The 25793-nt window shown below is 44.3% G+C and overlaps 1 protein-coding gene across 2 annotated transcripts in view; it reads right to left on the bottom strand.

The window, feature by feature from the left end:
- Positions 1-3082: 3082 nt before the first annotated feature.
- Rcor1 (REST corepressor 1) overlaps positions 3083-25793 on the bottom strand; it is an 84532-nt gene continuing 61821 nt past the window's right edge. Inside the window, exons 5-13 of one of the 2 annotated variants that reach the window (XR_003736084.2) lie at positions 22448-22609; positions 20940-21058; positions 18958-19036; positions 16141-16335; positions 10444-10521; positions 10171-10228; positions 8498-8727; positions 6967-7063; positions 3083-6370 (exon numbers count right to left, since the gene is read on the bottom strand). Coding sequence is in view for 1 of the 2 variants with exons in the window: in XM_028883778.2 (XP_028739611.1) it covers positions 7022-7063; positions 8498-8727; positions 10171-10228; positions 10444-10521; positions 16141-16335; positions 18958-19036; positions 20940-21058; positions 22448-22609 (963 nt within the window). In the remaining variant the exon portion in view is untranslated. Of the gene's footprint in view, positions 7064-8497; positions 8728-10170; positions 10229-10443; positions 10522-16140; positions 16336-18957; positions 19037-20939; positions 21059-22447; positions 22610-25793 lie in introns of both variants that reach the window. The other variant, XM_028883778.2, reaches the window with a different exon arrangement.

Raw genomic sequence — 25793 nt, 5'->3', positions numbered from 1 at the left:
TCCAGCTGTCAGTCATGTGTTGCTATATGACAAGCTACACCAAAAGACAACAGCTGCTACCAGAAGCCACTGTCCCAAGGGACAATGATCTCACCTGGGTGGGTTTGCCCACGCATAAGTTGTGCTGGTCTTGCTAAGGTCCTGGGGCATATGCCTTAGGACAGGATTCAAGAAGAGCTCTGCATTTTTCCTGTGAGACAAATGATTCATGTTGAAAGGTTCCTGATTGGGGCTGGACAGATGGTTCAGTGGTTAAGAGCACTGGCTCTTCTTACGGAGGTCCTGGGTCCAATTCCGCAGCACCTCACAACTGTCTCTAACTGAAGCCCTCTTCTGGTGTGCTGACAAATAGTCATATACGAAAATATACGAAAGGTTCCTGATTATGGTGGGATGGAAGAGAGAGAAGGGGCGATACCGGGAATTAGACACGGGTGTGTCTGGCCAAGACATCAGTCCAGCAAGGAGACGCCTGAGGTAGAAGGATTACAAGTGGCCAATGTCAGTGTTTCCAGTCTGGTGACCAGACACCAAGGGCCACTCACTAAGGAAAACAGCTCAGAGAGGGCAATGGTGAAAGCTGTATGGCACGTGACCTACAGGGGCCACCAACCTCACAGGTGGTGAGGAGGGAGAAGACCGGAAGAGAACAGGGGGGCTGCTCAAGGCACACAGCTGTGTTCCCCTGTGGGTCAGGGAGAAAGGACACACAGCCTAGAATCAGAGCATCGCCAGTCTCCTCCAGGAGTGCGTCTTGACAGCCTAAGTGTGAAGTCCGCGGAGTGCACAGCAGGTATGGCCTTGACTCTACTACGGAAAGAAATCTGACCCTCTCTTCAAAGCCAGCACCTCACAAGATGCTGGGTACTAGATTAAGTGCATGGAGCATGGGTGCTGTGGGCCAGCAGCTATGGGCAGCCCCCAGCCCCTTCTTTAATACTCATTTTCCTATAGCGCAGCTCCGACATTGCCTGCTTTAAAGACGTAACTGCTACGTTCAGGCAGTCCTGGAGCACTGGAGAATCCCTTGTGGCCTCTCACGTGAGAGCACTACAGTCAGGCCTCCCTGAAGTCAGGGCTCGGAGCAAGTGGCAACCTCACAGGAGGTAAGAAACAAGAGGTGACCTCGTAGTTACCTGCATGTTTAGACTGCAGGAAGGGGACCTGGACCTGAGGTCTTCGTGTCTTTGATTTGGGGACTCATGGTCTTTCCTGACTACTTGGAAACTTACATACATTCTGTGGCAGTCTTTGAAAGAGTTGTTCCCATCCAATCTAGTCTTCTAAGTCCATACAGACCAAGCTTAAACGGCCCCTTCTCCATGGCTGTCCTAGCAGACCCATGGTGATCTGTGATAGGAGAGCAGTCCTTGGCAGGACCCTCCCTCCCTGTCATCTCCCCTTGCCCTGTTTCCTTCTGGTTTATTTCTCCATCTGCTGCTAGGAAGCCCCAGGTTCGAGCCTCTATACTTGCTCCCTCTTGTTTTGTCCCTCTGACCACCACCACAAGTCTGACACACAATTCTTAGAGCACTATCTTGTCTCTGGGATGCTACTTTCAGGCCTCCTCCCCAGCACACAGCGTTTCTCAGGACAAGCTCCAAGAAGATGCTGCAGACACAAATTTGCTATGCCCTTCCTGCCAGGTGCTCCTGCGGCACTGGCTCTGAGCCATGTGCTCACCACTACCCATGGACTACAGGCTTTTCCTTTCTGTTATTCTAGGCTGTTAGTGCTGAGGCTGCTGGGGGGCGGGGGGGCTCTCACTCTTCCCCGGCCTCCTAGCAGATGCAGAGTCACACAAAGAGGAACCCGACTCCATCCATGTACTGCACATTTTGCTTGAGGCAATGCTGGTTTGGACCTTAGATTCCTGTAGTAGTTACCTGCTGCAGTGTGGACCAAGTGCTACCCAAAGGCTCATTTGTTAAATAAAGATTTGGCCCCAACCTGGAACTGACAGGAGGGGAGGGAACCTTTGGAAGGGGGGCCTAGCAAAAGTGTTTAGGTCACTGCGGACCAGGGAATTACCGAGGACTAGGGCGTGCTGGCCGTTGGTCTTCCCGTTTGTCCTTTCTTGGTTCCATCTTGGCCATGAAGTGCACGGCTCTGCTCTGCCACATGTTCTCTCCCTGTTTTTTATGTGCTACCCGCTATTGCCACCGGTCACAGTACGAGTGCCAACAGGCTAAACGGCAAGACACTGTCAAAAACCTCAAACGGTCACGAGTAAACACCTTCCCAACTGTGGGCCAATGAACTTTCCTACGTAAGTTGATTTACCTCAGGCCCTTGTTATTGTACAGAAAACTTGCTGGGTGGTGGTGGCGGTGGCGCACGCCTTTAAACCCAGCACTCAGGAGGCAGAGGCAGGCAGATCTCTGTGAGTTCGAGGCCAGCCTGGGCTACCAAGTGAGTTCCAGGAAAGGCGCAAAGCTACACAGAGAAACCCTGTCTCGAAAAACCAAAAAAAAAAAAAAAAAAAAAAAAAAAAAAAAAAAAAAAAAAAAAAACCAAAAGAAAGAAAAAAAAAGAAAACTTACTAACGCATTATTCTAGCCAGAAAAGGGAAGGCCGCAGAGGCTGCCAGTCCTCCTCACACTGCTCAGGTACTGAACCACATGTGGTTATGCTTTGCTGACCAGAAAGAAGACGGCAGCAGTCTGCCTCTTCCGGGCTATAGGCCAGGGACTATGCAGAGCCCAGCCTCCAGGACCAGGTCGAAGCCTGGTCAAGCTGACAAAAGAGAAAATGTTAATGAGGAAAACCTGCTCATACCCAGCCTCTAAAGTCCTCAACACTAAAACCTTTATGAACTATACACTGCAATTTGATGTCAGCTATCAGCTAATCACACACACAAAGATTATCAAAACATTCTGGTACATCTAAAAACTAAGAGCATTAACCAACCCCCCCTTCTCCCTCTTCTGCCGCCCGCCCCCTCCCCCTCCTAGCTGTTTGTCTCACAGGGTCTAACATCAGAAACCTAAGGTCTGTTTGGAAGGGAAGACAACGCCTCACTCTGTAGCAAGGTAGAGACATGGGGATGCAGAAAATTGTTGTTTCATATTTTATTACATCAATGGCTTGAAAATTTTATTTAACTTCAGCAAATATTGGAAATAGAAAAATGAATTCTGCAGAATTTCACAAATAAATTTCCCAATCTCCACTAACAAATGTTATAATTCAATGGCTAAGCAGTTATAATGCTATGGACATTCACCACAACAACTGTGCTGAACTATAAAACAAGCAAAGAGAGACATGGAAATATTACTTACAACAGCATTATTACAACATATTTTCTTTAAAATTTTAACATGGATTTTATCACTCCAAAAGATATACAGCATTTCCGTTATATTTGCAAACTTAACCTTATACATCTTTTAAAATTTTGAAAAAATTTTAAGCAATCTAAAAAGCACTTAGCAAAGTTTTAAGTCTACATAATGGAATGCTATCCACTCCAGTATAGATTTTCATCTTAGAGAAGGTGACTGTAAACACTCATTATTTTACAACATGCATAGACTCTACTGACCTTCCTTCTGAATTGTAACGTTCCTGCAATTGTGCTTTACTACAGTGAGGAGAAGCTGCAAAGACCCAGGGGTGGCGGGAGGAGCATTGCACGCGGTCATTAGGCTCAGATGATCTACTGCCTTAAGTCAATCTGAGGCAAAGTTGACTTGATACTAAAAACTTGAATCCTGGGTCACTAGGTGTACAAACAGGATAGACACGAGAGGAAGACAGGCTCTGTTCTGTCTTTCCTTTGCTTACATGAAAGCAGGGATCCAGTTAGTGTAATGCACTGTTTGGCTTATTTTTGGTGTGCAATTATACCAATAGTACATCTGATATTTAGAAAGATAAAAGCAGGGTATAGTTGCAATTTAAAGTGACAATGAACTCACTTAGAGTGGTGTGTAGTACTGAGGAAATTGTATATAAACAGAAAACAACTGCTTAATTAGTCCACCACCGTATGCTTTTGCCTTTTGCTTTTTGAGTGAGTTGTGACCATCACTGGGCGGGTCTTATAAAAACTACCAGAAACCATCTTCAGGGAGCTGTCTTGACAAAGGGGCAGTGGGAGTGCTACACGACCCTCTGCTCCTGCTGACACAGCGCCTACCTGGGACACCACGAGGCTGATCAGCTCAACTGAGGCGTGGGGACCCAGCTAAAGAGCTACGTTACAGAATTGATCACTGCTGTTGACCAGTCAACACAATATTCAAGTAACAGGGTGTTTAAGTGGATAAGCAAAAAGAATTACCTAAACACTTGACATGTCTACATAAAATTAAATAAAACAAACTTTTAATGCATACGCAATACAGTTTATATCTTTAGGGATCTCTAAACTAAAAGTTAGACTATTATTTGTGTCCATGATACTATATTTTGCACAATAACTTATATTTAGAAGATTTTCCCACAAAAATATATAATTATGACATTCACATTGATAATTTTTAAGAACACAAAGCTTAAGTGACATTCCACCAGAAGCAGGCCTCATGTCCAAACCTACCCTGCTGATGCACCTAATTTCTGACACGTTGAACAGTCACAGTTCAGGACCAGAGCCCTAAGCTTTGAAAGCTAAGTGATCTCTTGGATTTACATCACTGCAGACTGTGTCATAAACGTTTAAAACATGAAGACTATTCCAACAGCCCCCAGGCACAGACCACTTCCCTCTTGTCAAATGAAAATGGTATGCCTCTTTCCCTTGGAGAAAAGGCCAAAACCAGCTACTCTGATCACGATCACTCTGACACCCGACTCTTCACAGTTGGAGGCCACTCGGTGCTCGGAACCAGGAAAGGACAGTACAGAATGAGCCTGGTGCCTGGCACAGCCACTCTGCTTACCACACCGTCCAAGATGACCGTCACGTCTAAGCACTGCCTAGAACAAATCTGCTGGAACAAATACTAACTAAGGAAAGTAGCCCAGGCACAAAGACAGACAGAGAGCCACTGGCAGAGCGAGAAAGCCACTGTTGCAGCCACCCACACTGCTTCTGCTCACGGGAGAGAGGACATGCAAAAGCTAGGCGCCTTAGTGTCCCTGTGAGTGATAGGCAAAGCGTTGGCTGACCTCTGACCCCACCGTGTTTTCCTTCCCCTTTCTGTTACACAGCAGCAGGTTTATATAAAGAAAAGCTGACTCGTTGCTGTGTTGTTCTGTCACCTGTGCCAACTCAGGGACAGTGGGCTGGGCCTGGGCACTGCTCCACGGGCTTTTCCTGACCAGTGGGCACCTGGTGTGGGACAGGATGAAGCAGGTCCCTCTGTACTCTCCTTTGGAATGACCTATCTCCAGACTTCTCAAAAAAGAATGTACACTCCACCCCCAATCTAGATTTCTATAGCTGAACCTCTTTCTAAAGAGAAAATCAGCTAACTTTAAAAAAAAAAGGAAGGTGCTTAGGAGTCAAAACATCGAATTCTAATTGCATATTTTAAATTCTTAAGAACTCCGTTCATACCTTAAAGCATCTACTTTTTTTTTTTTCTTTTTGGTATTGAAAGCAGAAAAAATATTCAAACACTGCAAACAACAACAAAAGATATTTCCACATGGTTAGTGCAGTCTCAACTGGCCATGGATGCTAGAATGCAGTCTGACCGGCTGCTCCTCAACCCCTTGCAGGCCCACAGTCTGGTAAGAGAGCAAAAGGGATTCTGGAAGTCTCAGAACATTTATTAGAAATCTTTGCTTGTTCCCAGTCTAAACAGATGGCATTGCATACCAGTCTGTAGATGGTTTCCTTTCATCTCGGTCTCACTAAGCAACACATCCATCACTTTTCTGTCCTATCTGCTGCTAAAAGAGAGGGGATGGTGTGTGTGTGATCACACCAGTACACAATGACACGAAGGGACACATGGAGTGACACACAATGGCCGGGCACACCAAGAGAATGAGAGCTAATGGTGTGTAGCGTCTAGAAAACCATCCAGGGCTCCCCTAATGTCCTCTACTAAACTGCCCTGACATTTCAAGTCAAATCTGCAGAAGCTCTCCCCATCTGCTACACCTCAAAGATGTCATCTTTGGCAAGCAATAAACTTTAAATAAGACACTTGAACAGAAAAGCGATTGATAACATGGTTGCCAGAAGGAGAAGGCACCAATTCCAAATGTACAAGCACCAGGTACAGTGATATGAACCAAATCTCTCGGAGTTGGGTGATGATAGTGGTAGCTGAGGAATCAGGAGGAGATGGGGTGCACCCACATCCTGGGATTACAATGCTGAAGGTTGGAGGCAGAAAGCATTGAGGTCCACGTTCCCATTAAGCTACAATGTCCAAGGACAGTTGCTGCAAATGAGCTTTTACCTCTTGGAAAGGGAAAAAAGGGAAAGAGTTAGGGGAGAGAGAAAGAGGAGGAGGAGCCACCTGATTTATAAACCATAATTCTGCCCTCTGTTTAGGGAAACAGGAGTTGAATCAGGAAGCTTGGTATGATAAAGGTTACAATGTGGTCTGCCAATGGGTTGTGATTTCCAAAAAAGCATGATATTCCTTAGGTGGCTGCCCCAGAAAAGGAGGGGAGAAATTTTCTAGAAGGCCCACAGGGCCTTCTGAGAATTACACTATGCACAAAGTAGGACTGCAGGCCATGCAGGAACAGAGCTGGGCCTTTCAAGACTACCTGTTCTGAAGCTGTTGGATGGGAGAGCTGCCACTGAAGGGGCTCAGGGGAGCCAACTGGAGGGTAGGTCCCAGACTCGAGGGAGGTGTGCAGGCCGTGGGTCCCCCAGCCCTTAGGCAGAATGAGATGCAACGGAGCTCTCTGGGAAGTCGTGCCAACATGGAGGAACGAGCAAAGAATTAAGGCAGATGGAGCACAGGACTGCAAGTGTATGCCTTTTTTGGTAATAGCTGCTTGTCCACAGAGATGTGATGCAGATGGCTAGGTGATGTCTTGTAATACCTGATATCTGGATAACATGTCGTCCATACCAAGTGTTCAAAGCTACCAGCAGTTTTCATGAGGCAGATGCATATCTTACGTCGAGGACAGAAGCAGCCTGAAGGAGAAGAAAAAGGAAGAAAGGCGTGAGAACAGCAATCAGCACACACTAGCTCTGGTGTGCTCCAAGAGGGAGAGCAGGTGTACACTCAGCAAACCTGCGCTGCAAACACAGCATGACAAGCACCCATGCTCCCAGGGCAGGGAGTGCTGGCCCACCTTCAATGAGTTTTTCTCTTTCTGAACTTTCCTATCTGCAGAGCGTGTACAAAAATGATGCTTTCTCGGCAAGGTTAGATAAAATAGCTAAGGGGCATGTCATCACATGCCCTGGAAAACAGGGCTGCTCAGATATGCATAGTAATAATCACATGCACTTCCTGGCCCTAACTTTTCAATGCTTCCTACAAGAGCGCAGGGCATTAGAGAAGTTATCATGTCTCTAAGGGAGCAGTTAACACTTAGGCAAAACTTACTGCTAATGGTGAAAATACCTCATATTTTGTTTAGCTGTTCTATGTTCCAGGGCCTTAGACTGGCCCTACACTAGGATAAACTGGGAGTGTTTCATACTGGAAATGTGTAGATTCTGTACATAGGTTACACAGACTTTCTAGTAGAAAGCACTCAAGAATCCAGTTCTCAAAGTTGCCATGATGCAGGACTTTCCCTACAGAGGGAAGCATCTTGAGGCCCTGCATAGAAGTGACTTTCCTTTCCTTCAAGGTATTCATCAGTGTGGTCTCCAGGCCAGAGCCCAGAGCAAAGACAAAACAAACAATACAAGCTCATCAACTCCAAACCACCCAGGAGTGGGTTAAGGAAGACAGAGAAAGTCAATTTCCTCAGAAAGGTAAATCAATCCATAAGTTACTGGACTAGCAAACAAATCCAGATTTGTGATGTCTGTCTAGCCTTGGCCTCATGTACATCTTCTGTAGGAGAAGAGGCAAACAAAAGTATACAGGGGTAATGCCCCACTCCTGGGGTAGGTAGAGGCAGCAGGTAAGGGATCCCAACACAGGAAGCGGAGGGGGACAGATCTGTCCTCCCTTCCATACAGCTCTGTTGAAATCAGTGTCACCATCTCCAAAATCACAATGTCAGGCAAGGCCACAGAAGTCCCAGCAGCCACAGGACCTAGAACTATCATTACCAGCTTAAGCTAACCAGCCCTGGCCAGCATCAAAAGCTGGAAGGCAGCTGCTGGATATCCTTCAAGAACTCCTAAAGACTCATCCAGAAGGTCAGCAGCTCCTGACAATGGCTGAACACTTGAGACCTGCCTAAGTGCAGGACACTACTCAGCACTTCTGACAGCTTTTACTCCACATGCGGAAGGAAGCCAGGATGGAGTTATGATGTCTGCAGGCCACAGTGATGAGCTACCTGAGTTAGCACACACACTACTGTACTAACAAGTACCTGAACTACAAGATATTTCAGCAGCCCTGAGCATGGCCTGCAGGGAGACCATCCCTTCCAGACTTACCTCATCTTCTTCCTCAGGGATCTTGATGGAGCTGTCAGGGGACTTGACAGGTTTCTGGTTATTGGGCCCATTGGTCTCGTCTTTACCATGTTCCGCTTCCCATTCTTGTAAAACTTCATCTATGTTGAAGCGGCGCCGATAATTTACAAAAAAGTTTTTCACCTGAACGACTGACTTGTTCCCAATCACATCTGAGATTGCCTGAAAATCTCGTCCATATTTCCTGATGGCTAAGGACAGAAGAGAGTATTCTTAGAAATAATTCAGCATAGGAGACAACCCATCTTTAAATTTGTGTTTATTTATTTATTTTTGTGTCCGTGAGAATTCCCCACACTTCTGTCTGTGCACCACGGGTGTCCCTTGTGTCTGCAGAGCCCAGGTCAGATCTTCGAGAACTAGTTACAGATGGTTGTAAGCTGCGTGTGGTCCTCTGGAAGAGCAGCCAGTGCTCTTCACCATCTTTAGAAGTCACAGCTCGGGGTGGTGAAATGGCTGGATGGGGAAAGCACTTGCTGATGTCGTGAGTTGGCTCCTTGGAACCCACCAAAAAAACCCAAACAACAACAACCAAACCAACCAACCCAACTGAGGCTCACCTCTGTATCCTAGTAACACACCGTAGAGGCTCTTCCGCACAGACACTAACTTAGCATGTTGTAGCGGGAGAAAAGCACGGCAGTCACCTTTAGCTTACAGACAACAGCACAGAAGTTCCCTAAAATCCTGCCCACTAGAAATCTTCCTTTTCTTCTTTTTTTGGTTTCTCTGTGTAGCTTTGGTGCCTGTCCTGGATCTCGCTCTGTAGCCCAGGATGGCCTCAAACTCACAGAGGACCACCTGCCTCTGTCACCCCTCCCACCCACCCCCCACCCCCGCCGAGTGCTGGGTCTAAAGGTGTTCACCCCCACACCCAGCTAGAAACCTTTCTTAAAGCATGTCATTACCACACAAGTTGCTGAAGTTCCCATCAAGTCCCTCATGGCTGTGGACATTCTGCTTTGCCTTTTCAGAATCCTTAGTTTGAGAAACATCTCCTGTCTTAAAATGCTAATACTCAGCCAGGTGGTGGTGGTGCACACCTTTAACCCCAGCATTCGGGAGGCAGAGGCAGGTGGATCTCTGTGAGTTGGAGGCCAGCTTGGTCTACAGAGCAAGTTCCAGGACAACCAGTGTTAGTTACACCGAGAAACCCTGTCTTGAAAACCAAAAATAAATAAAGCTAATACTGTCTTTTGAGATTTGAACTTACCCATTCAGAATGCAATAAGCAATTTTAAAATATAATACACTCGCATCCTTAGACAACTGTGGCTTTCAGGTTAATTTTTAAAAATGGGAAAGGGTTAGTTACATGGGCCTATAATTCTAGCCCTTGGGAGTTTGAGGCTGGAGGATTTAGAGTTCAAAGTCAGAAAAGCAAAAGGTGAGACTTTGTCTCACAAACTAAAAACATGGGCTGAAGATGTTTCACAGTGGTACAGCATCTGCCTAGCATAGCCCTGGGTTCAAGCCTTAATAACAACACATGCATGAAGAAAGTACACACATCTAGGAGAAAGACATGGCTACAATACGGTGATCTTCCACATGAGTGAAGTGATAACAGGATGGACACAGCAGGTCCCTCACCTTTACCACAGTTCCCACGTGCTAAGGGAGCTCCCTCATACCTTGTACGGCGAGAAGCTGCTCTTCCGTAGTCCATCGGGCGTTGCATTTCTGAATGACCTAGAAAACCAAATGGATTGTCAATTTATTACATGTGTCTTTATGGCAGCTTAATGAACTTTTCATGTCTGGATTTTGGTATCAACTAGCTAGGTTCCTAAAATTCTGTCTCTATCTTTCTAAAACAAGGCATACTGGAGACACACGTACCACATAGATATCAGAATTTTAAGCACATAAACTCAGCCCTGATTCTGAGATAAACATAATCCTACCTCTGGAAGTCGGTAAGGCTCTATTCCACCATCAAGCTTTTCTTTAAGAGCACTGTTCGTTTGTTTAATGTTCTGAATCTAAGAGAGAAAGAGTTTCATTTTAAAAATAAAAGAAGACCAGAAAAGGTATCTTTGACGGAGAAAATCGCAATATTCCCACAAGCCTAACTGATCAAGTGCAGCATCTCTCTCTGTCTTCTCACAAATCATCTCTTTTCCTATATTTTTGCTTGACTCAGCACACCTAGCTTTTCTGTAAGCCACATTATTTTGATTTTCCCACAGATACCAGAATAAGACAGACAACAGTATGCCCTTGTCCTGGAACTCCAAGGACAGGGCATTTCCACACTGTATGATAGGATGATGGAACTCTGACTTTTAGCACGTTTCATTTTCAAAAAAACCACAGAAGCAGTAAGAAAGCCAAGCAAAGAGCAGGTTGATTTTGATAAATAAAGCAAAGATACTCGGGAGTAATAGATCTTCACTACCAGCAAAGGAACATTCAAAGAGAGACTTTGGAGTAGAAAAGACAAGACACAACTTCTCTCCTTGTACTGGAGACCAGCCCAAGACCTTACTCTACCACTACTACATAGTGACACACATGGGCATGCAGCCCTATTTTACTTTTTTTTTTTTTTTTTTTTTTTTTTTGTTTTGTTTTTCGAGACAGGGTTTCTCTGTGTAGCTTTGCTCCTTTCCTGGAGCTCACTTGGTAGCCCAGGCTGGCCTCGAACTCACAGAGATCCACCTGGCTCTGCCTCCCGAGTGCTGGGATTAAAGGCGTGCGCCACCAACGCCCGGCTGCCCTATTTTACTTTTAAGATCAGAGTCTTGTTGAGTTGCCTAGGCTATCTTAGAACTTGCAGTGTATCCTGGACTGACCTTGAACGTGTTATCCTCCTGTCTCAGTCTCCTGAATAGTGGTAATTACAGTAGGTCTGTGTCACTGGGCTCTGCTTCCTATCCTGTCTGGTATGTATGACGCGTGCGCGTGCTTGCATGTGGCGCTCAGGAGACAGCGCGGTGCAGCTGCTTCTCTCCTGGCACGTGGGCTCTGGAACTCAGACAGGCGGGTTGGCTTAGGGGGCAAGCATCTGAATGAACCTGAGCCACCTTACTAGCCCTCATCCGGCTTCTTAAACAGCCTTTTTATACCTATAGAATTTTTTCTTTTTCTTTTTTGTCCTGTTTTCTCAAGACAGAGTTTTGCTATGTAGCCTTGGCAGGCCTGGAACTCATTCTGTAGACAAGGCTGGTCTCAAAGTCACAGAGATCCACCTACCTCTGCCTCCTGAGTGCTAGGAAATAAAGGCGTGTGCCACCACCTCTGGCATCTACATAATCTTTCAAAATTCCATTTTTGTCAAGTGCTTATGGGGGGGGGGTTGTTTTTTTAGACAGAGTCTTACTCTGTAGCCCAGGCTGGTCCCAAACTTGTGGCAATCTTGCTTCAGAGTCACAAGTTCGGGACTAGGAATAAAAGTTGGAGGCCAGCCTGAGATACAGAGTAATCCTTGCCTTCAGAAAAAACAGCAGAGATGGGTAGAGAGGTGGAATCTAGGATTTAGAGTCAGAATTAGAACAAGTTAGTTGTCAATGTTTTATCAACTGAAAAGGAAACTAAGTAAGAATCAAGATATGGCTGTGTGTGGCATGTAAAGAAAAAACAAGCAATGTAACCCATGTGGCTGGCCCAGTTCTCTACTTGGCCCTCCCAGGTAAATGCACCATTTATTTCTACTTTATCTTGTTCGCGGAGATCCCTCTCTCCTATGAGACCATTCATTCTGTAAGCGGAGATCTCCTGCCACAGGCTTATCCACTGAGGAAGCAGACTCCCACCCAGTTCTCACTGTCTTCAAAGCTGCCCTGTTCCTGAAAACCGGGAGCAGAGCACAGGGTGCTGGCAAGCAGAGCCTGGGGCCTCTGGTAGAGGGCCTTTGTTTCCCTGCCTCCTTCTCCTTTTCCTCCTGTCCTGAATATAGATTCGAGCATTACAAAATGGCTTCTGCAGCTTTCACAGGAGCAAAGAGCAAAAAGCTGAGACCAGACCCTAGGAGAGAGACTAAAACAAACTGGATCCCTAAGTATCTATCCCCGGACAGAAGAACTTACAATAGCAACCACGACAACCTGACAGTGGGACTCCTTGAACTGGTGTTAATCAGGTTTTCTGTCTCTCTGAGGTGTCTCCTTGATATATCAGCAAACACAGGGTTCCCAAAGTAACCATCTCTGTGACTATCATTTTAACTCTAGAAGTACAGCTAAGTGCCTACCTCCTCACTCCCCTGTTAGGCTCTAAGCTCCCCCTCTGCCAAAGTGACAACCTGAGTGATTATCTCAAATCATAAAGACCCTTGTCCTTGGCCGTCTGTTTCACGGCACAGGCAGACCCCTCAGCAGCCCTCCCACTGCAAGCAGCACTGACAATGCCCTGGCACAGCAACCCCGGCAGATCTGAAAGGATCAGCCTCAAGGATTAATCTCCTCATTTGAAAAGAGGTCTCTAGGAAGATTAAGTGATTCTCCTATGATCCGAGCACGGCTGTGCTGGCAGCAGGCTGCAGAGCTGTCTGCCTCTGGAAGGATGCTTGGCCCCCTAGCCTGTGCCTCCTTGAACCACAGCAAAGACAGAGCCATCAATTCCACCCTTCTGGAGACCACCAGAAGGTCTGACCACCTTTGACTGCTGGTTTCCAGTCACTCAGATTTAACTAGTCAAGAGGTGGGAGGAGAAAGGGGAAGAGAGGGAGAGAAGGGGGAGAGGCGAGAAACCCTAATGAAAGGCCATTCTAGACTGCGAGGCTGACTTTCCCACTTCAATGCCACTGTGCAATCAGATTAAGGTAATGAGCCCTTGCTACACAGCAGACACAAATAACCATACAAATAATTAAAAAAAAAAAAAATCCATGAACTGGCTACGTGGTTAGTGGTAAAGTACTTGCCTATGTGTGAGGTCTCAGGTACGACTCCCATCACTGACCCACTCCCACCAAAAAAAGCCTTGCACATCAAAAATGACACAACATAAAAAATTAGAGATCTGCATAGGTGGAGGGACATATCCTCTCACCTCATCAGAAAACCCAATAAAGACATTAATTTGATAGCTATTAACAAAATCTTCATCAAAATTCTAGAAGAACTTTTTTTTCTGAAAATTGAAAAGTGATAGTAATTTGATATGGAAATACAAAGGGCCAAGGACAATTAAGACCTAGGAGACTTTACTGCTATACATACAAATTTATAAAGCACATGACATCAGGGTACTATGCATTTGTGAAGGATGAACTACAGAACAATAGAACAAAGAACATAAAATCAAACCAGTCAGTTTCTAAACACAAGGAAAAAACGACAGCCTTTTCAGTAAAAAGTACTTGGTGAAATAGATGCCATACTTAAACACGTGTAACACCACACCCAGGAAAACATTTCTAAGTAGACTGAAGATCAAAATACAAAGGCTGAAACAATGATGCTAAGATGATACTCAACATATCTCCCTCCCCCAGGAAAGGGTTCTTTTAAAAAGATTTAGAGTTTTATTTTGTGTATAGGTGTTTGGCCTGCACGTATGTCTGTGCCCTTGTGCCTGCCTGCTGTCTGTGTAGTCAGAAGACTCCCTGGATTCACTAGGTTCCCTTTCCCAGGAACTCGAGATACAGATGGTTGTGAGCTACCATGTGGGTACTGGGACTCAAACTCAAGTCCTATGCAAGAATAAGTGCTCTTAACCCTTAGTCATCTCTCCAGCCCTTGGGGAAGGTTCTTACCAGGACTTAAAACCTACCAACCTGAGAGGAAGCACTGAGAAACTGTATTGCTTGAATGAATTTCAAAAAATGCCATTAAGAGAGTGGGAACACAGGGCACCGAGTGGTAAATGATCTAATGACAGGTAGGAAACAATTTACAACCTGAAAAAAGAATATTCAATAAGGAAATACAGAGAGGCAGGAATATAGTGAGTCTGAGGCCAGCCTAAGCTTTGTGGGAAGACCCTGTATCAAATAAACACACGCATCCAAAAGAATACAATCCAGTAGAAAACCAAGGACAAAGACTGGGCAGACATACTACAAGAAGTGGACAGCCCAAGGGCCAACCAATAAGTAACAAGGCAAGCAATGTCAACAAAGCCCAAGGAGACCTCCTCACAATGCGTTAGAGAAAGGCCACAATGTAGACAACTGCTGTCAACAATGCAGAGCCACCATTATCAATGGAGACAACTGTGTCACCCCATATGAGGAGATTCAACAATGCCTGGGGATAACTTCTGTTGTCACAACTAGTAGGCTGAAGGTGGTACATGGTGAGTAGGGTTAGAGGAGGCTGCACCTGGAACACACAGGTTAGTCCAAAGTGTACTTACTGTCGGTGGGAAATGCTGGCACGGTACAACCAAAATACATATATACTGACAAGACTACTCTGGAAAACCCTGAACATATGACAATCTGTCAGTTCTACTCTTCGGGAATCCAACAGAGATGTGCTCTACAGACATATATGCATAATGCACCAGATACATAACATTCATGCTAATAGTTCATGTAATGGCCCCAAATGGAAACAACTCAAATGTCTACCATAGTACAATGTATTGCTAGTAGGCTATTTACATAGCAAAGAGAAAGAACAGATCAAAAGTAACTGCTTCATAAAACATGGGCACATCTCACACACTGAGAGAAAGCCATAAAAACAAACATCATCTTATGTTTATTTTTTGACAATACAAAAAGGAGACTGAAACAATCTGTGAGGGTTCTTTTGATGGTGGTGGAAACCACACCCGAGGCTTCCCACATGCTGAGCAAGTGCTCTACCACTGACCACACCACAAGCCTCAGCCAGTTTAGCTCAGTGGTGAGCCCTTGCCTAGCACTGCTTCTGTGGGTTTGGTCCTCAGCTCCAGAAAAGAAAAAAAATCAAACCAAGGTAACTGGCACACAAAACCTATCCAGGGGGTGGTGGCGCACACCTTTAATCCCAGCACTCAGGCAGCAGAGGCAGGCGGATCTCTGAGTTCGAGGCCAGCCTGAGCTACAGAGTGAAATCCAGGCAGCACAGCCAGGGCTACAGAGAAACCCTGTCTCAAAACAACAACAACAAAACAAAAACAAATCAGAATAGTGGCCCTCTCCTGGGAGGTGCATCAGGAATGAGGGGCATAAATGGAGCTTCAGAGGCTTGAGAGGAATAGTGGTAAAGAGATACAAAAGGCAATGTTCCACTTCCTGGTCCAGACAGAGGTTACTTGAAAGCGTTGATGTTGTAAAAAATCATACACACACACACACAGCAAGTATTTAATTTTTAGAGAGGAAGACCAATACCCAAGATCTTCTGCCCAATTCCTTAGAAATAAAATGCTCTTGGTGATGGCAAGAGGGCTTGGCAGGTAAAAGCACTGTGTGAGCCTGGCAGCCTGAAATCAATCCCTGGACCCCATGAAAAGGCAGAAGTAAAAAATCAGCTCCATAGAGCTATCTCCAGAACCTCACAACACATCACAGCATACTCATCACCTCTCAGTATTAATACATACATATTTTGAAAAGAGAAATGAAATGTTCTTCTGACATCCTGGCTAAGCCTGAAGACCTGAGTAAGCAGTGAGGACACTGTGGTGTGCACGCTGACCTCTGGCCACACTGGGCTGGCGGGTACCTGTCGTTTGATGGAGACCAGCTCCATGTCCAGCTGTCTCAGCACCGTGGTTGCAGCAGTAGCATTAGCAGACACAGCCTCCACATCTTCTTGGGAAAGAAACATTCCTTTTGGAGGTTTCCTTTTGGCTCTGTTTTTAGCTTGTGTACTATGCTTTTCTTTTTTGACCTGAGGAACTGTCTCAGTAGGGGGCACCTGCATGATATACATATTTGGTAAATGAAATTAAAAAACAAAAATGTCAAATGGATAGCAGTAAGTACATGTCTTTACCATGGCCCCAGACAATCTGAAACAATCCCCATTCTTCTCTAAGCACCCTACGGGGAAGCTTAAAGATAACACCTGCCTGCAGACACTTCACACAACACTCTTTTCTTCTTCAACAGAAACTTTTCCATTCTACTTCTTCAGGCCTCTGACAGGAAGTGACACAAGGGGAGAAAACAGAGGACTGAGCTCTCTATGAGCTTTGTGACTGTGTAGCTGTCTACATGACATGCAGATAACTAAGTCGTTTGATCTCCACCAAGGCAGACTGCATGACACAGAACCCCTCCGGTGGGTGTGGGATGATGGGGAGGGGGGAAGTCTGTAAATCTTTCCATTAAGAAATATAAACTTGCCGGGCGGTGGTGGCGCACGCCTTTAATCCCAGCACTCGGGAGGCAGAGCCAGGCGGATCTCTGTGAGTTCGAGGCCAGCCTGGGCTACCAAGTGAGTCCCAGGAAAGGCGCAAAGCTACACAGAGAAACCCTGTCTCGAAAAATCAAAAAAAAAAAAAAAAGAAAAGAAATATAAACTTCAGCCAGGCGGCGGTGGCGCACGCCTTTAATCCCAGCACTCGGGAGGCAGAGCCAGGCAGATCTCTGTGAGTTCGAGGCCAGCCTGGTCTACAGAGTGAGTTCCAGGACAGGCTCCAAAGCTACACAGAGAAACCCTGTCTCCAAAACCAAAACAAAAATAAAAAAAAACAAAACAACAACAAAAAAAAACGGGCCCAACCTGAATTATAGCAGATCTTGTCTCAAAAAAAGGAAAAAAGAAAAGAGAAAAAAAGTAACAGCCAAGGAAAGCTGAACATTTCAAAAGACCTTTTGCTTTATATTTTAAGACTAAAATAAAAAGATAATGAAAGGAACTGGAGAGATGGCTCAGAGGTTAAGAGCACTGGCCGTTTTTCAGAGGTCCTGAGTTCAGTTCCCAGCCACCCACCACATGGTGGCTCACAACCATCTGTAATGAGATCTGGTGCCCTCTTCTGGCATGTAGGCAGAACATTGTGTACATAATAAATAAAAAAGATAATAAAACAAGAATAACAGAAATTCCTTAATTAATAACAAATAAATTATTGGTAACAAATAGTATCTATCAGTAGCCAATAAATATACTCTATGTAGCATTAATGCTATTTCATAAAGATTACCTATTGGTCATGTGTGTTTTAATAACATTTTACACATAAACTAAGACTTAACCTATTTTCTTTTTCAGTCAGAACTTGTGCCACGTTAAAAAGAATTACAAAAAATTACAAAGTCAAGCTTGTTCATTTAAAATGTGTTATTGAAAAACCTAATAAATAACAATACACCAAAATAAAACAAACCCCCAAGTACATGTCACTCTCCAAACAATCTTACTCCATTAACCCAAAGACTGTGTTATTCGGATACTTTTTTGACAGTGAGAAGAACATCATCCAAAAAGGAGGACTAACTCCAGCTCGGTGAGTCTACCTAAAGAAGCTATAATATGCACACAGGACTACCTTGAGGCAACAATTCAACTTTCAGGAATTATTTTAATGGAAAAAATGTGTACAAATATTTAGACATGTGACCCATTAATTCAGTATTGTTCACAGTAGTAAGGACTTAAGTAAGCTAGAAAGTTGCTTAAGATTAGTTAATTCTGAGAGGTTCATATGATGGAGTAGTAAATGGTTATGTATAGAAGTATATTTAAAATAAGTTCCACAAATTGTAAAAATTTCATTAAGGTATCACTTTACTATTTTTTAACTAAAAATTCTAAATTATGTACACAAATGGGCATTATATTTTACAGAGAAAGTTGTCTGTCTCAAAACCTAAGATGTAGCGGTGATTATGGGTAATGATGCTGTAGTTACTGTATGTAACTCCCTTCTTTCTGCCCAACTCCACTGCCTATTTTGTTATTTGAAAAAGTATGTAACACTGCTATAATTTTACAATTTTTTTAGGCAGCCCAGAGCCTTTTGCTTTTCCAATTTTACGTGCACTGATGTTTGCCATGGGTGTCAGATCCCCTGGAACTGGAGTTACAGACAGTTGTGAGCTTCTATGTGGGTGCTGGAAATTGAACCCCGGTCCTCTGGAAGAGCAGTCAATGCTCTTAACCACTGAGCCATCTCTTCAGCCCCCTTGTTTTTCCATTCCCACCATTATAGGACAGAGAGCTGAGAAACATGCCCTGTTTCTGAGTCATCAGCTCCTGTCCAAATGCTGGCAGCTTCTTGGGTCACTCAAGTCACTGCACAGCACTGTCCAAGCAGACCCTAGACAGTGGCAGTCAGACACACTGAGGAGTGACCAGCCCTGCTGCCACTCTCTCACAGAAGATGAGCGAGCGTGGCCTTTCCCTAAGGGCTTCTTTCCACGTGACTCCAGACAAACATACTCTAAATTCCATGGCAAAGCAGGTGCTGTCTACAACGTTCCATCTGCACCTTTGGACTCAGCACTTAATACACTACTGTCCAAGAGGCAGGAGCTACTGGCAGAACTAGTAAAGACATTTACTGCCTACAGACATTAGGGAGAAAAATACCTCCTTTTTGCTGTCCTTGTTTGGATCAATCTCAATGTCAATGGGGTTACTTCCATTTGTTTCTTCTAGTTCATCCTCACTGGAAGTTAAGAACAAGTTACTGAAAAGTTACTCTGCATTAACTCTATTTCACATAAAAGCATAACAAAACAGCCAGGCGAGGTGGTACATGTCTTTGATCCCATCACTCGGGAGACGGAGGCAGGCAGACCTCTTAAGTTCGAGGCCAGGCTGGTCTACAGAGCGAGTTCCATGACAGCCAGTGCTAAGAAACCAAAGCAAACCAAACAAAATTTATTCTAAAATTGTTCTATACATCTACAGACTGCTAGGACAAACATTTTTTATAATTCATATAATTCCACCTTTGTCGTTCTTTAAGGGCAGTGGTTCTCCACCTTCCTAATGCCGTGACCCTTTAATATGGTTCCTTGCTACTTCTTAAGAGTGATTTTGATACTGTTATCAATTATTATGTAAATATCTAATATGCAGGATGGTCTTAGGTGACCCCTGTCAAAGGGTAGTTTGCCCTTGCGACCCACAGATTGAGAAGCACTGTTTTAGTCTAAGAACTAATAAGGTTTGCTTCTAACTGTCCAACCCAACTCTAAAATATTGTTCCTCTGTATTTGTCAAGTGTTCGCTTTCAATTCTCAGCTAAATTATCAAATGTAGAAAGCATCTACTTTTCCTCATAGTTATTTACTGGAGGGCCAGAAAAGCTCTCCTGACAAACCGACAAACTATGCAGACACGAACCTCCACTGCATGTGAACAGACTGGGCACAAGGAAAAATCCACACTCAACCTTTCTACTCATGGCCACAAAAGCCCGAGGCTTTAGCGGCTTGTGTAACTGATACTTTCAAATAAATACATTGACACGGCACTTCAAATGCTTTCGCCTGAGGTGGTAAGGACCTCCATCTTTAAAAATGAGATAAGTGAGTCTCTCAGAAGTCAAGCAGCTATCCTAATTCGCCCAGCTAAAACCAAGGAGCAGCAATGGGGGAAAACACAATGTCTTCAGTGCCAACCTAACCCTGGGTCTCAGGAATCCTTCCCAGGGGAGCCCACCCACCTCCATGTCACACTGCTCTCAAGCCACCACCCATTTCCACTGCTCTCTGCTGCATGCAAACTGAGGAAGCAAGAATAACACACACCCTTCCTTACTAGAGCTTAATAAGTTATCCTTAAAACGGATATCCAGGCTGGGAGGTAGGCTCAGTGGTCGAGTCCTAGCAATGTGAAAAGTGCTAGGTTCAGCCCCCCAGCACTGCAGGTTGAGAGGTGAGGTGGGTGGTATCTCAATCAAAACTAAGCAACAACGGACCAACACCCTTCTAAGAGACAATGAACCAATTCTCCGTTACTCACACCAGACACAGACAGTCAAGGGAAGGAAGTGCTGGTCACTGCCAACCTGACAGGGTCGAGAATACCCAGGAGACAAGCTCCTAGGCATGCTTATGAGGGATACTCTAGATCAGGTTAGCTGAGGTGAAACTACGCACTGTAACTATGGTGACACCATCCGTGGGCTAACTAACAAGCCTCCTCTCTCTCACTCTGCTTTCTGAGTCAGATGCGGTGTGGTGAGCTGCCTGGAGCTCCAGCCACCATGACTGCCCTCTTCTTCCTTGAGCTGTTTCTGTTATAGCAACAAAGTAAGTAACTGATAGGAAAACCTACACTGTTTTTCTTCTTTGTAAAGAAAGCTAAACACAAACACATGTCAACTGACTTTTCTGTTATCATCCTCACTAAATTCTGACCCTTGAGACAACAACAAAGTCCCTTTTCATTAGGAGGTGTCACCCTGAAGGGGATGGAAGGAACACGTTCAAGTTCACTGACTGCGGGCGGACTAGATCTATGGAGGCTTTTCGGAGCTGGAAGCCTGCCACTCCAGCTCCCCTCTCTGTGCCCACAGCGCTGAGAATCCAGTCTCACGACAGCCCTAGCAGCACACGCACCTCTCTTCCCTCTCCCGTTTTTGTTTCCGAGCATGACGATCCATCACACTGGTTTTAGTTCTTGTTTTCTTCCAAGAGTAGTAAAACTTCACCAGACTTGCTATGGATTTATCAGGAAGCTAAATGCAAAAAACAGGTTGATGCAGATGTGAAGCTAGTGTTTACTAATCAAATGTGCTTAAGACATATTTCATAAGGATCATTCTCCTATACTCTAAAATGTATGGAAGCCGGGCGGTGGTGGTGCACAGCTTTAATCCCAGCACTCAGGAGGCAGAGGCAGGTGGACCTCTGAGTTCGAGGCCAGTCTACATAGGCAGTTCCAGGACAGTCAGAGCTACAGAGAAACCTTGTCTTGGAAAAACAAAGACAAAAACAAAAACAAAAAACCCATAAAATAAAATGTATGGAAAGGGGAAAAAGTTCTCACAAAATGCATTTTCCTTTTTTAAAATTTGTCTTATGCTTTATTATAAAAAAGTTGCAACTGAAAAACATCCCACACTGCAATGAATCAGACTCAAAGACCATACAACTCAATGAATTTCTATGCAGTCCAGAGCAGCCATTCAAAACTGAGGTTGTGGAGCTTCACATCGGATTTTATGGTTTCAATATCAAATATTTTATGCATCTATCCAGCATGAAAAATGAAAAATCCATAACAGAGTCAGAACTACAATTAGTTTGTTTTGCATTTTCTTTCTTTCTTTTTTGATTTTGAGTCTCTGTGTAAATCAGGCTCCATCTGCCTCTGCCTTCAAATGCAGCCTAAAGGGGTGCACTACCACACCCAGCCACTTTAAGCTAGCAAGCCCCAGTTAAATGTCAGAACGCTTGGCTGAAGTGGGTTCTGGAAACTCTCTTAACCACTGAGCCATCTTTTCCAGCTCCAGGTTGAACTTTCACAAATTCATTTTAACAATTTGTGCAAGTAAACTTGAACCTGGAGTCTATCAGTAGTTTTCTAAAGAGCAAAACATAAGCAAACCTTCCGCAGACAGACAAGGATTTGAAATATGTCTTCAAAAGCAATCATCAAAGATCCTTTCTGTTGGTGTAACCTGCATGTAGGTACAGACTATAAGATCTGAGGAGAGAATGCTTCACTCTGTACTGGAAACCGGTGAGCCACAGAGCAGTTTTGCTAAAAGCAGTTTAGAAGGAACTTTATTCAAAAGGGGATACTTGGGGGCTGGAGAGGTAGCTCAGTGGTTAAGAACTGGCTGCTCTTCCAAAAGGCCCTGGGTTCAATTCCCAGATCCCAGATGTCAGCTCACAAGTGTTTGTAATTCCTGTTCCAGGGATCTGATGCCCTCTTCTGGTCTCGGTGAGCACCAGACACACAAATGGGTAAGTCAACATACATGCAAGCAAAAACACCCACACACTTAAGACAAATAAACAAACAAACAAATGAGATGTCTCAAGTTGATGATAACTTTCTCTCACATATACTGGAAGATATAAAAAGCAAAAACAAAGCAGAACAAAAAAAACCTGCTTACCATTTGCTGGATTCTGTGAAAAGTTTTTCCATGAAAACTAAAGGCTTGTTCAAATAAGACTTTATCTTCTACAGTCCACTCATCTGGAAAGGGGGTGAAGTTGGGCAAATCGGCCAATGATTTTTCAATATTATGCTTATGCCAAAAGAGCATCCCAAGAGCCTAGAAAAATGTTATTGGCGAAATTTTAGAACAAACAAATAAATGAAACATTAAAACGGAAGTGAGATCAGCATGTTTAAAGCAGATAGGTGAGAAAACGCCTGCCTCATACACACTGTGAAGTTACAGGCATCAGCCCCATCCCAGTTTCTGTGATAAGATGCATGCAACATCTAGTCTATCATTTTAAGCTTCCAGCAGACAGCTCAATGGTACTGAGCACATGCACAATGCTGTATAATATCCGTGCCCAAGACTCATCATCTTATGAAATAAACATTGCCTGCTCAATAGCAGCTCTCTTCCCTCCAACTCCTCTGTTCCAAGACCCAGCAACCAACTGCCTAGGATTCTGGCTACTCTGAGTGAGGGCCTCAAGAAAGTGGAAAACTAGTGTTTGTCCTTCAAGATAGTCTCCCTACGAAGTCTGTGCTTGCTTCAAACTCTCAATCCTTCTGACTTGGTCTCCCAAGTGCTGGGACCACAGGTTTCTAGTATTCCTTTTGGTTGCCACAGGGATCACATTAAACATTTTAAAGTTGTGAGATTTGGATTTGAATTTATGTAAGTATAGTTTCAACAAAATACAAAAATTGAGCTTCTTTTACAGCCATCCCATCCCTTTCCATTGTAGAAATCACAGAATTCTATCTTTCTATATCATGTCAAAAAAAGGGAAGCTAACTTTGTTTTCAATGAATCACTTAGGCTACATGGAAAACTGCAGAGTTATAAACACTAAGGTATTAACATTGATACTGGCTTTACATATGTGTACATATGTGCATACATGTCAAAGAATGCATGTGGATGACAGAGGACAACTGGCAGGAGTGGGTTTTTTCCTTCCAGCATGTGGTCTAGAAACGGACTCTGGACATTAGACCTGGTGACAAGTACCCTTTCTCCACTGAGCCATCTCACCAGCACACTTTTGTTTCTAAAGGACAAGTTCTGACAGGTATAGAATTCTTCTTCCTCTTTCCTTTTTTTCTGTACCCCTGCCTGAGTGAACCCAGGATCCTGTGTATGCTAGGCCTGAGCTCCTTCCACTGAGTGGAATAGCTATCCAACTTAAACAGATCATTCTTGGTTGAAAGGTTTTGTTTTTCTCTTACCACTTCAAATACATCAGACCATTGTCTCTGGGACTCCAAAATTCCTGATGACAAATCTGATAACCTTACTGGTGATCCTTGCTTGTCACCAATGGCTTTTTCCTTGCATCTTTGGCTTTAGAGTGTTTCATACTGAATCTATGTGTGGGTGAGTTTATTTTCAAGTATATTGAGTTGTCTTCAGATGACTTATCAACTCCAGGAGGTTCTAACCCCCCCCCCTTCAAAAATCTCTCTCCATCATCTCCTGAAGTTTCCAAATACTTACATTGTTCTCCTTGAGGATGTCCTTCAAACTCAGTAAATTAAAGTTTTCTTGGAATACTACTTTAGCATGCAGGATGTCCTGATCCTTCACCCTCCAGTACCACAAACAATAAAACAAATTGCCCTATGTTCAAATTCATTAATCTGCCTATTCAAAATGGCCTTTTTGAACATTTTAAAGATAGGTAAGTAGTGGGGATGCAGTTCAGTAATGGAGCATTTGCCTACCATGTTCACGGTTCTAGGATTGTCCCCAGCACCAGCGCTGTGTGCGTGTGTGCGTGTGTGCGTGTGTGCGTGTGTGTGTGTGTGTGTGTGTGTGTGTGTGTGTAAAACAGATTTGACATCAGGTCTTTTTGAGGAACAGTTTCTGTAGGTTTAATTTTCTTGTGTATCAATTTCTCAAAATTGAAAGTTCTATCCTAGAGGAAGCCTCCTTGAGATTCAAGAAGTAAATAAAACTTAGAAATTTCAGGAAGTTCCTGTAAGTTACAAGATTCACAAGCATCTCCGTTCCTTATTCCAGGTTATGTACACAATAAGGAATACAAAGGAGAGCGGACTGTGACCTGTCAAGCTGCCTGGGTAGTTAGTATGCAGGGAGCTCCAGCAATGCAGCTTTCATGAGTTGTCACTCATGCTGAGGTGGGCTTTTCAGTGATGCAACTGTCTTTGAATCACCTGTTATGATGTTTAGTTTTAAATGTCAACTTGACACAATCTAGACTCATCTGAGAAGAGAATCTCAATGAGAGATTTTTCTACACTGGGTTAGCCTATGGCTTGTCTGTGAGGGATTGTCTTAATTTAGTTTCCTGATGTGGGATAACCAAGCACACTGTGGGCAGTGCCATTCCCTAAGCAGGGGTCCTGAGTGGAGGAATCCAGCTGAGCATAAACCATCAAGCAAGCAAGATGAGTATGCACATGTTCATTTCTGTCTGATCCTTACTGTAAATAAGATGTGACTAGCTGTTTAAAGTTCCTACCTTGACTTCTCTACATGATGGACTGTTACCTAGAATTTTGAGCTAAAATAAAAGCTTTCCCTCCTCAGTTGGTTTCTGTCAAGATATATTATCACTGCAACAGAAATGAAACCAGCAAGTCCACGCTCCTGAACGGAACCCAGCAAGCTCATTGGCTCACTACACTAGGCTGGGTGGGAACTGTGGCTTTGCTCTGCCATTGCTGCTTTAACTGGGGTGAAAAGACAAGTTTCCCCAGGAAAACCCACAGGAGGCTTTGCATCCAGTGGCCATACTTTCCTACTTTGATGTATGCTTTGTGGTTTCTGTCAGAAACTGGACATCTGGATTTAATCATGCATTAGCAAGGGCGATCAGATGCTCACTTCCTCTGTGGTGCTGTTTGTGCCATTTTTTATAGTTGTGATCTGTGTGTGTGCCAAGGATCAACCTAAGGTGTGATTTCTTACATCTTTTCTGAGTCTATTTCTTTCCCTGGACATATACAGCATCTTTCTTTGTTCCTTTCGCTGTCTTAATCTTTAATGTCTGCCTCTCAGAAAAGAACAGTGAAGAGAGCAAGACGGTGAGGGCACTGGCCCTTTTACTTCCTCAAACCACTTCAGCTGGGAGAGGAGCATAACAGCAGAGGAGGTTCAGACCATGGCCGCTGGCCTCTGCCTGACCTATGTGATCACAACAGTAACCAGCCATATGTCAGAGAACAAGTGTTCATTTTCACAGATTTTCAACATGGAAGACAGGGTATGTTTTTGTGGGCCCTAGTTCCTACAAGCTACATGCAAGCTGCTGCCGGAAGACATGTGCAGG

The sequence above is a fragment of the Peromyscus leucopus genome, chromosome 14 (genome assembly GCF_004664715.2).
Source record: "Peromyscus leucopus breed LL Stock chromosome 14, UCI_PerLeu_2.1, whole genome shotgun sequence".
In the NCBI taxonomy this organism is placed as follows: Eukaryota; Metazoa; Chordata; class Mammalia; order Rodentia; family Cricetidae; genus Peromyscus; species Peromyscus leucopus.
This window is presented reverse-complemented; position numbering and strand designations above follow the sequence as displayed.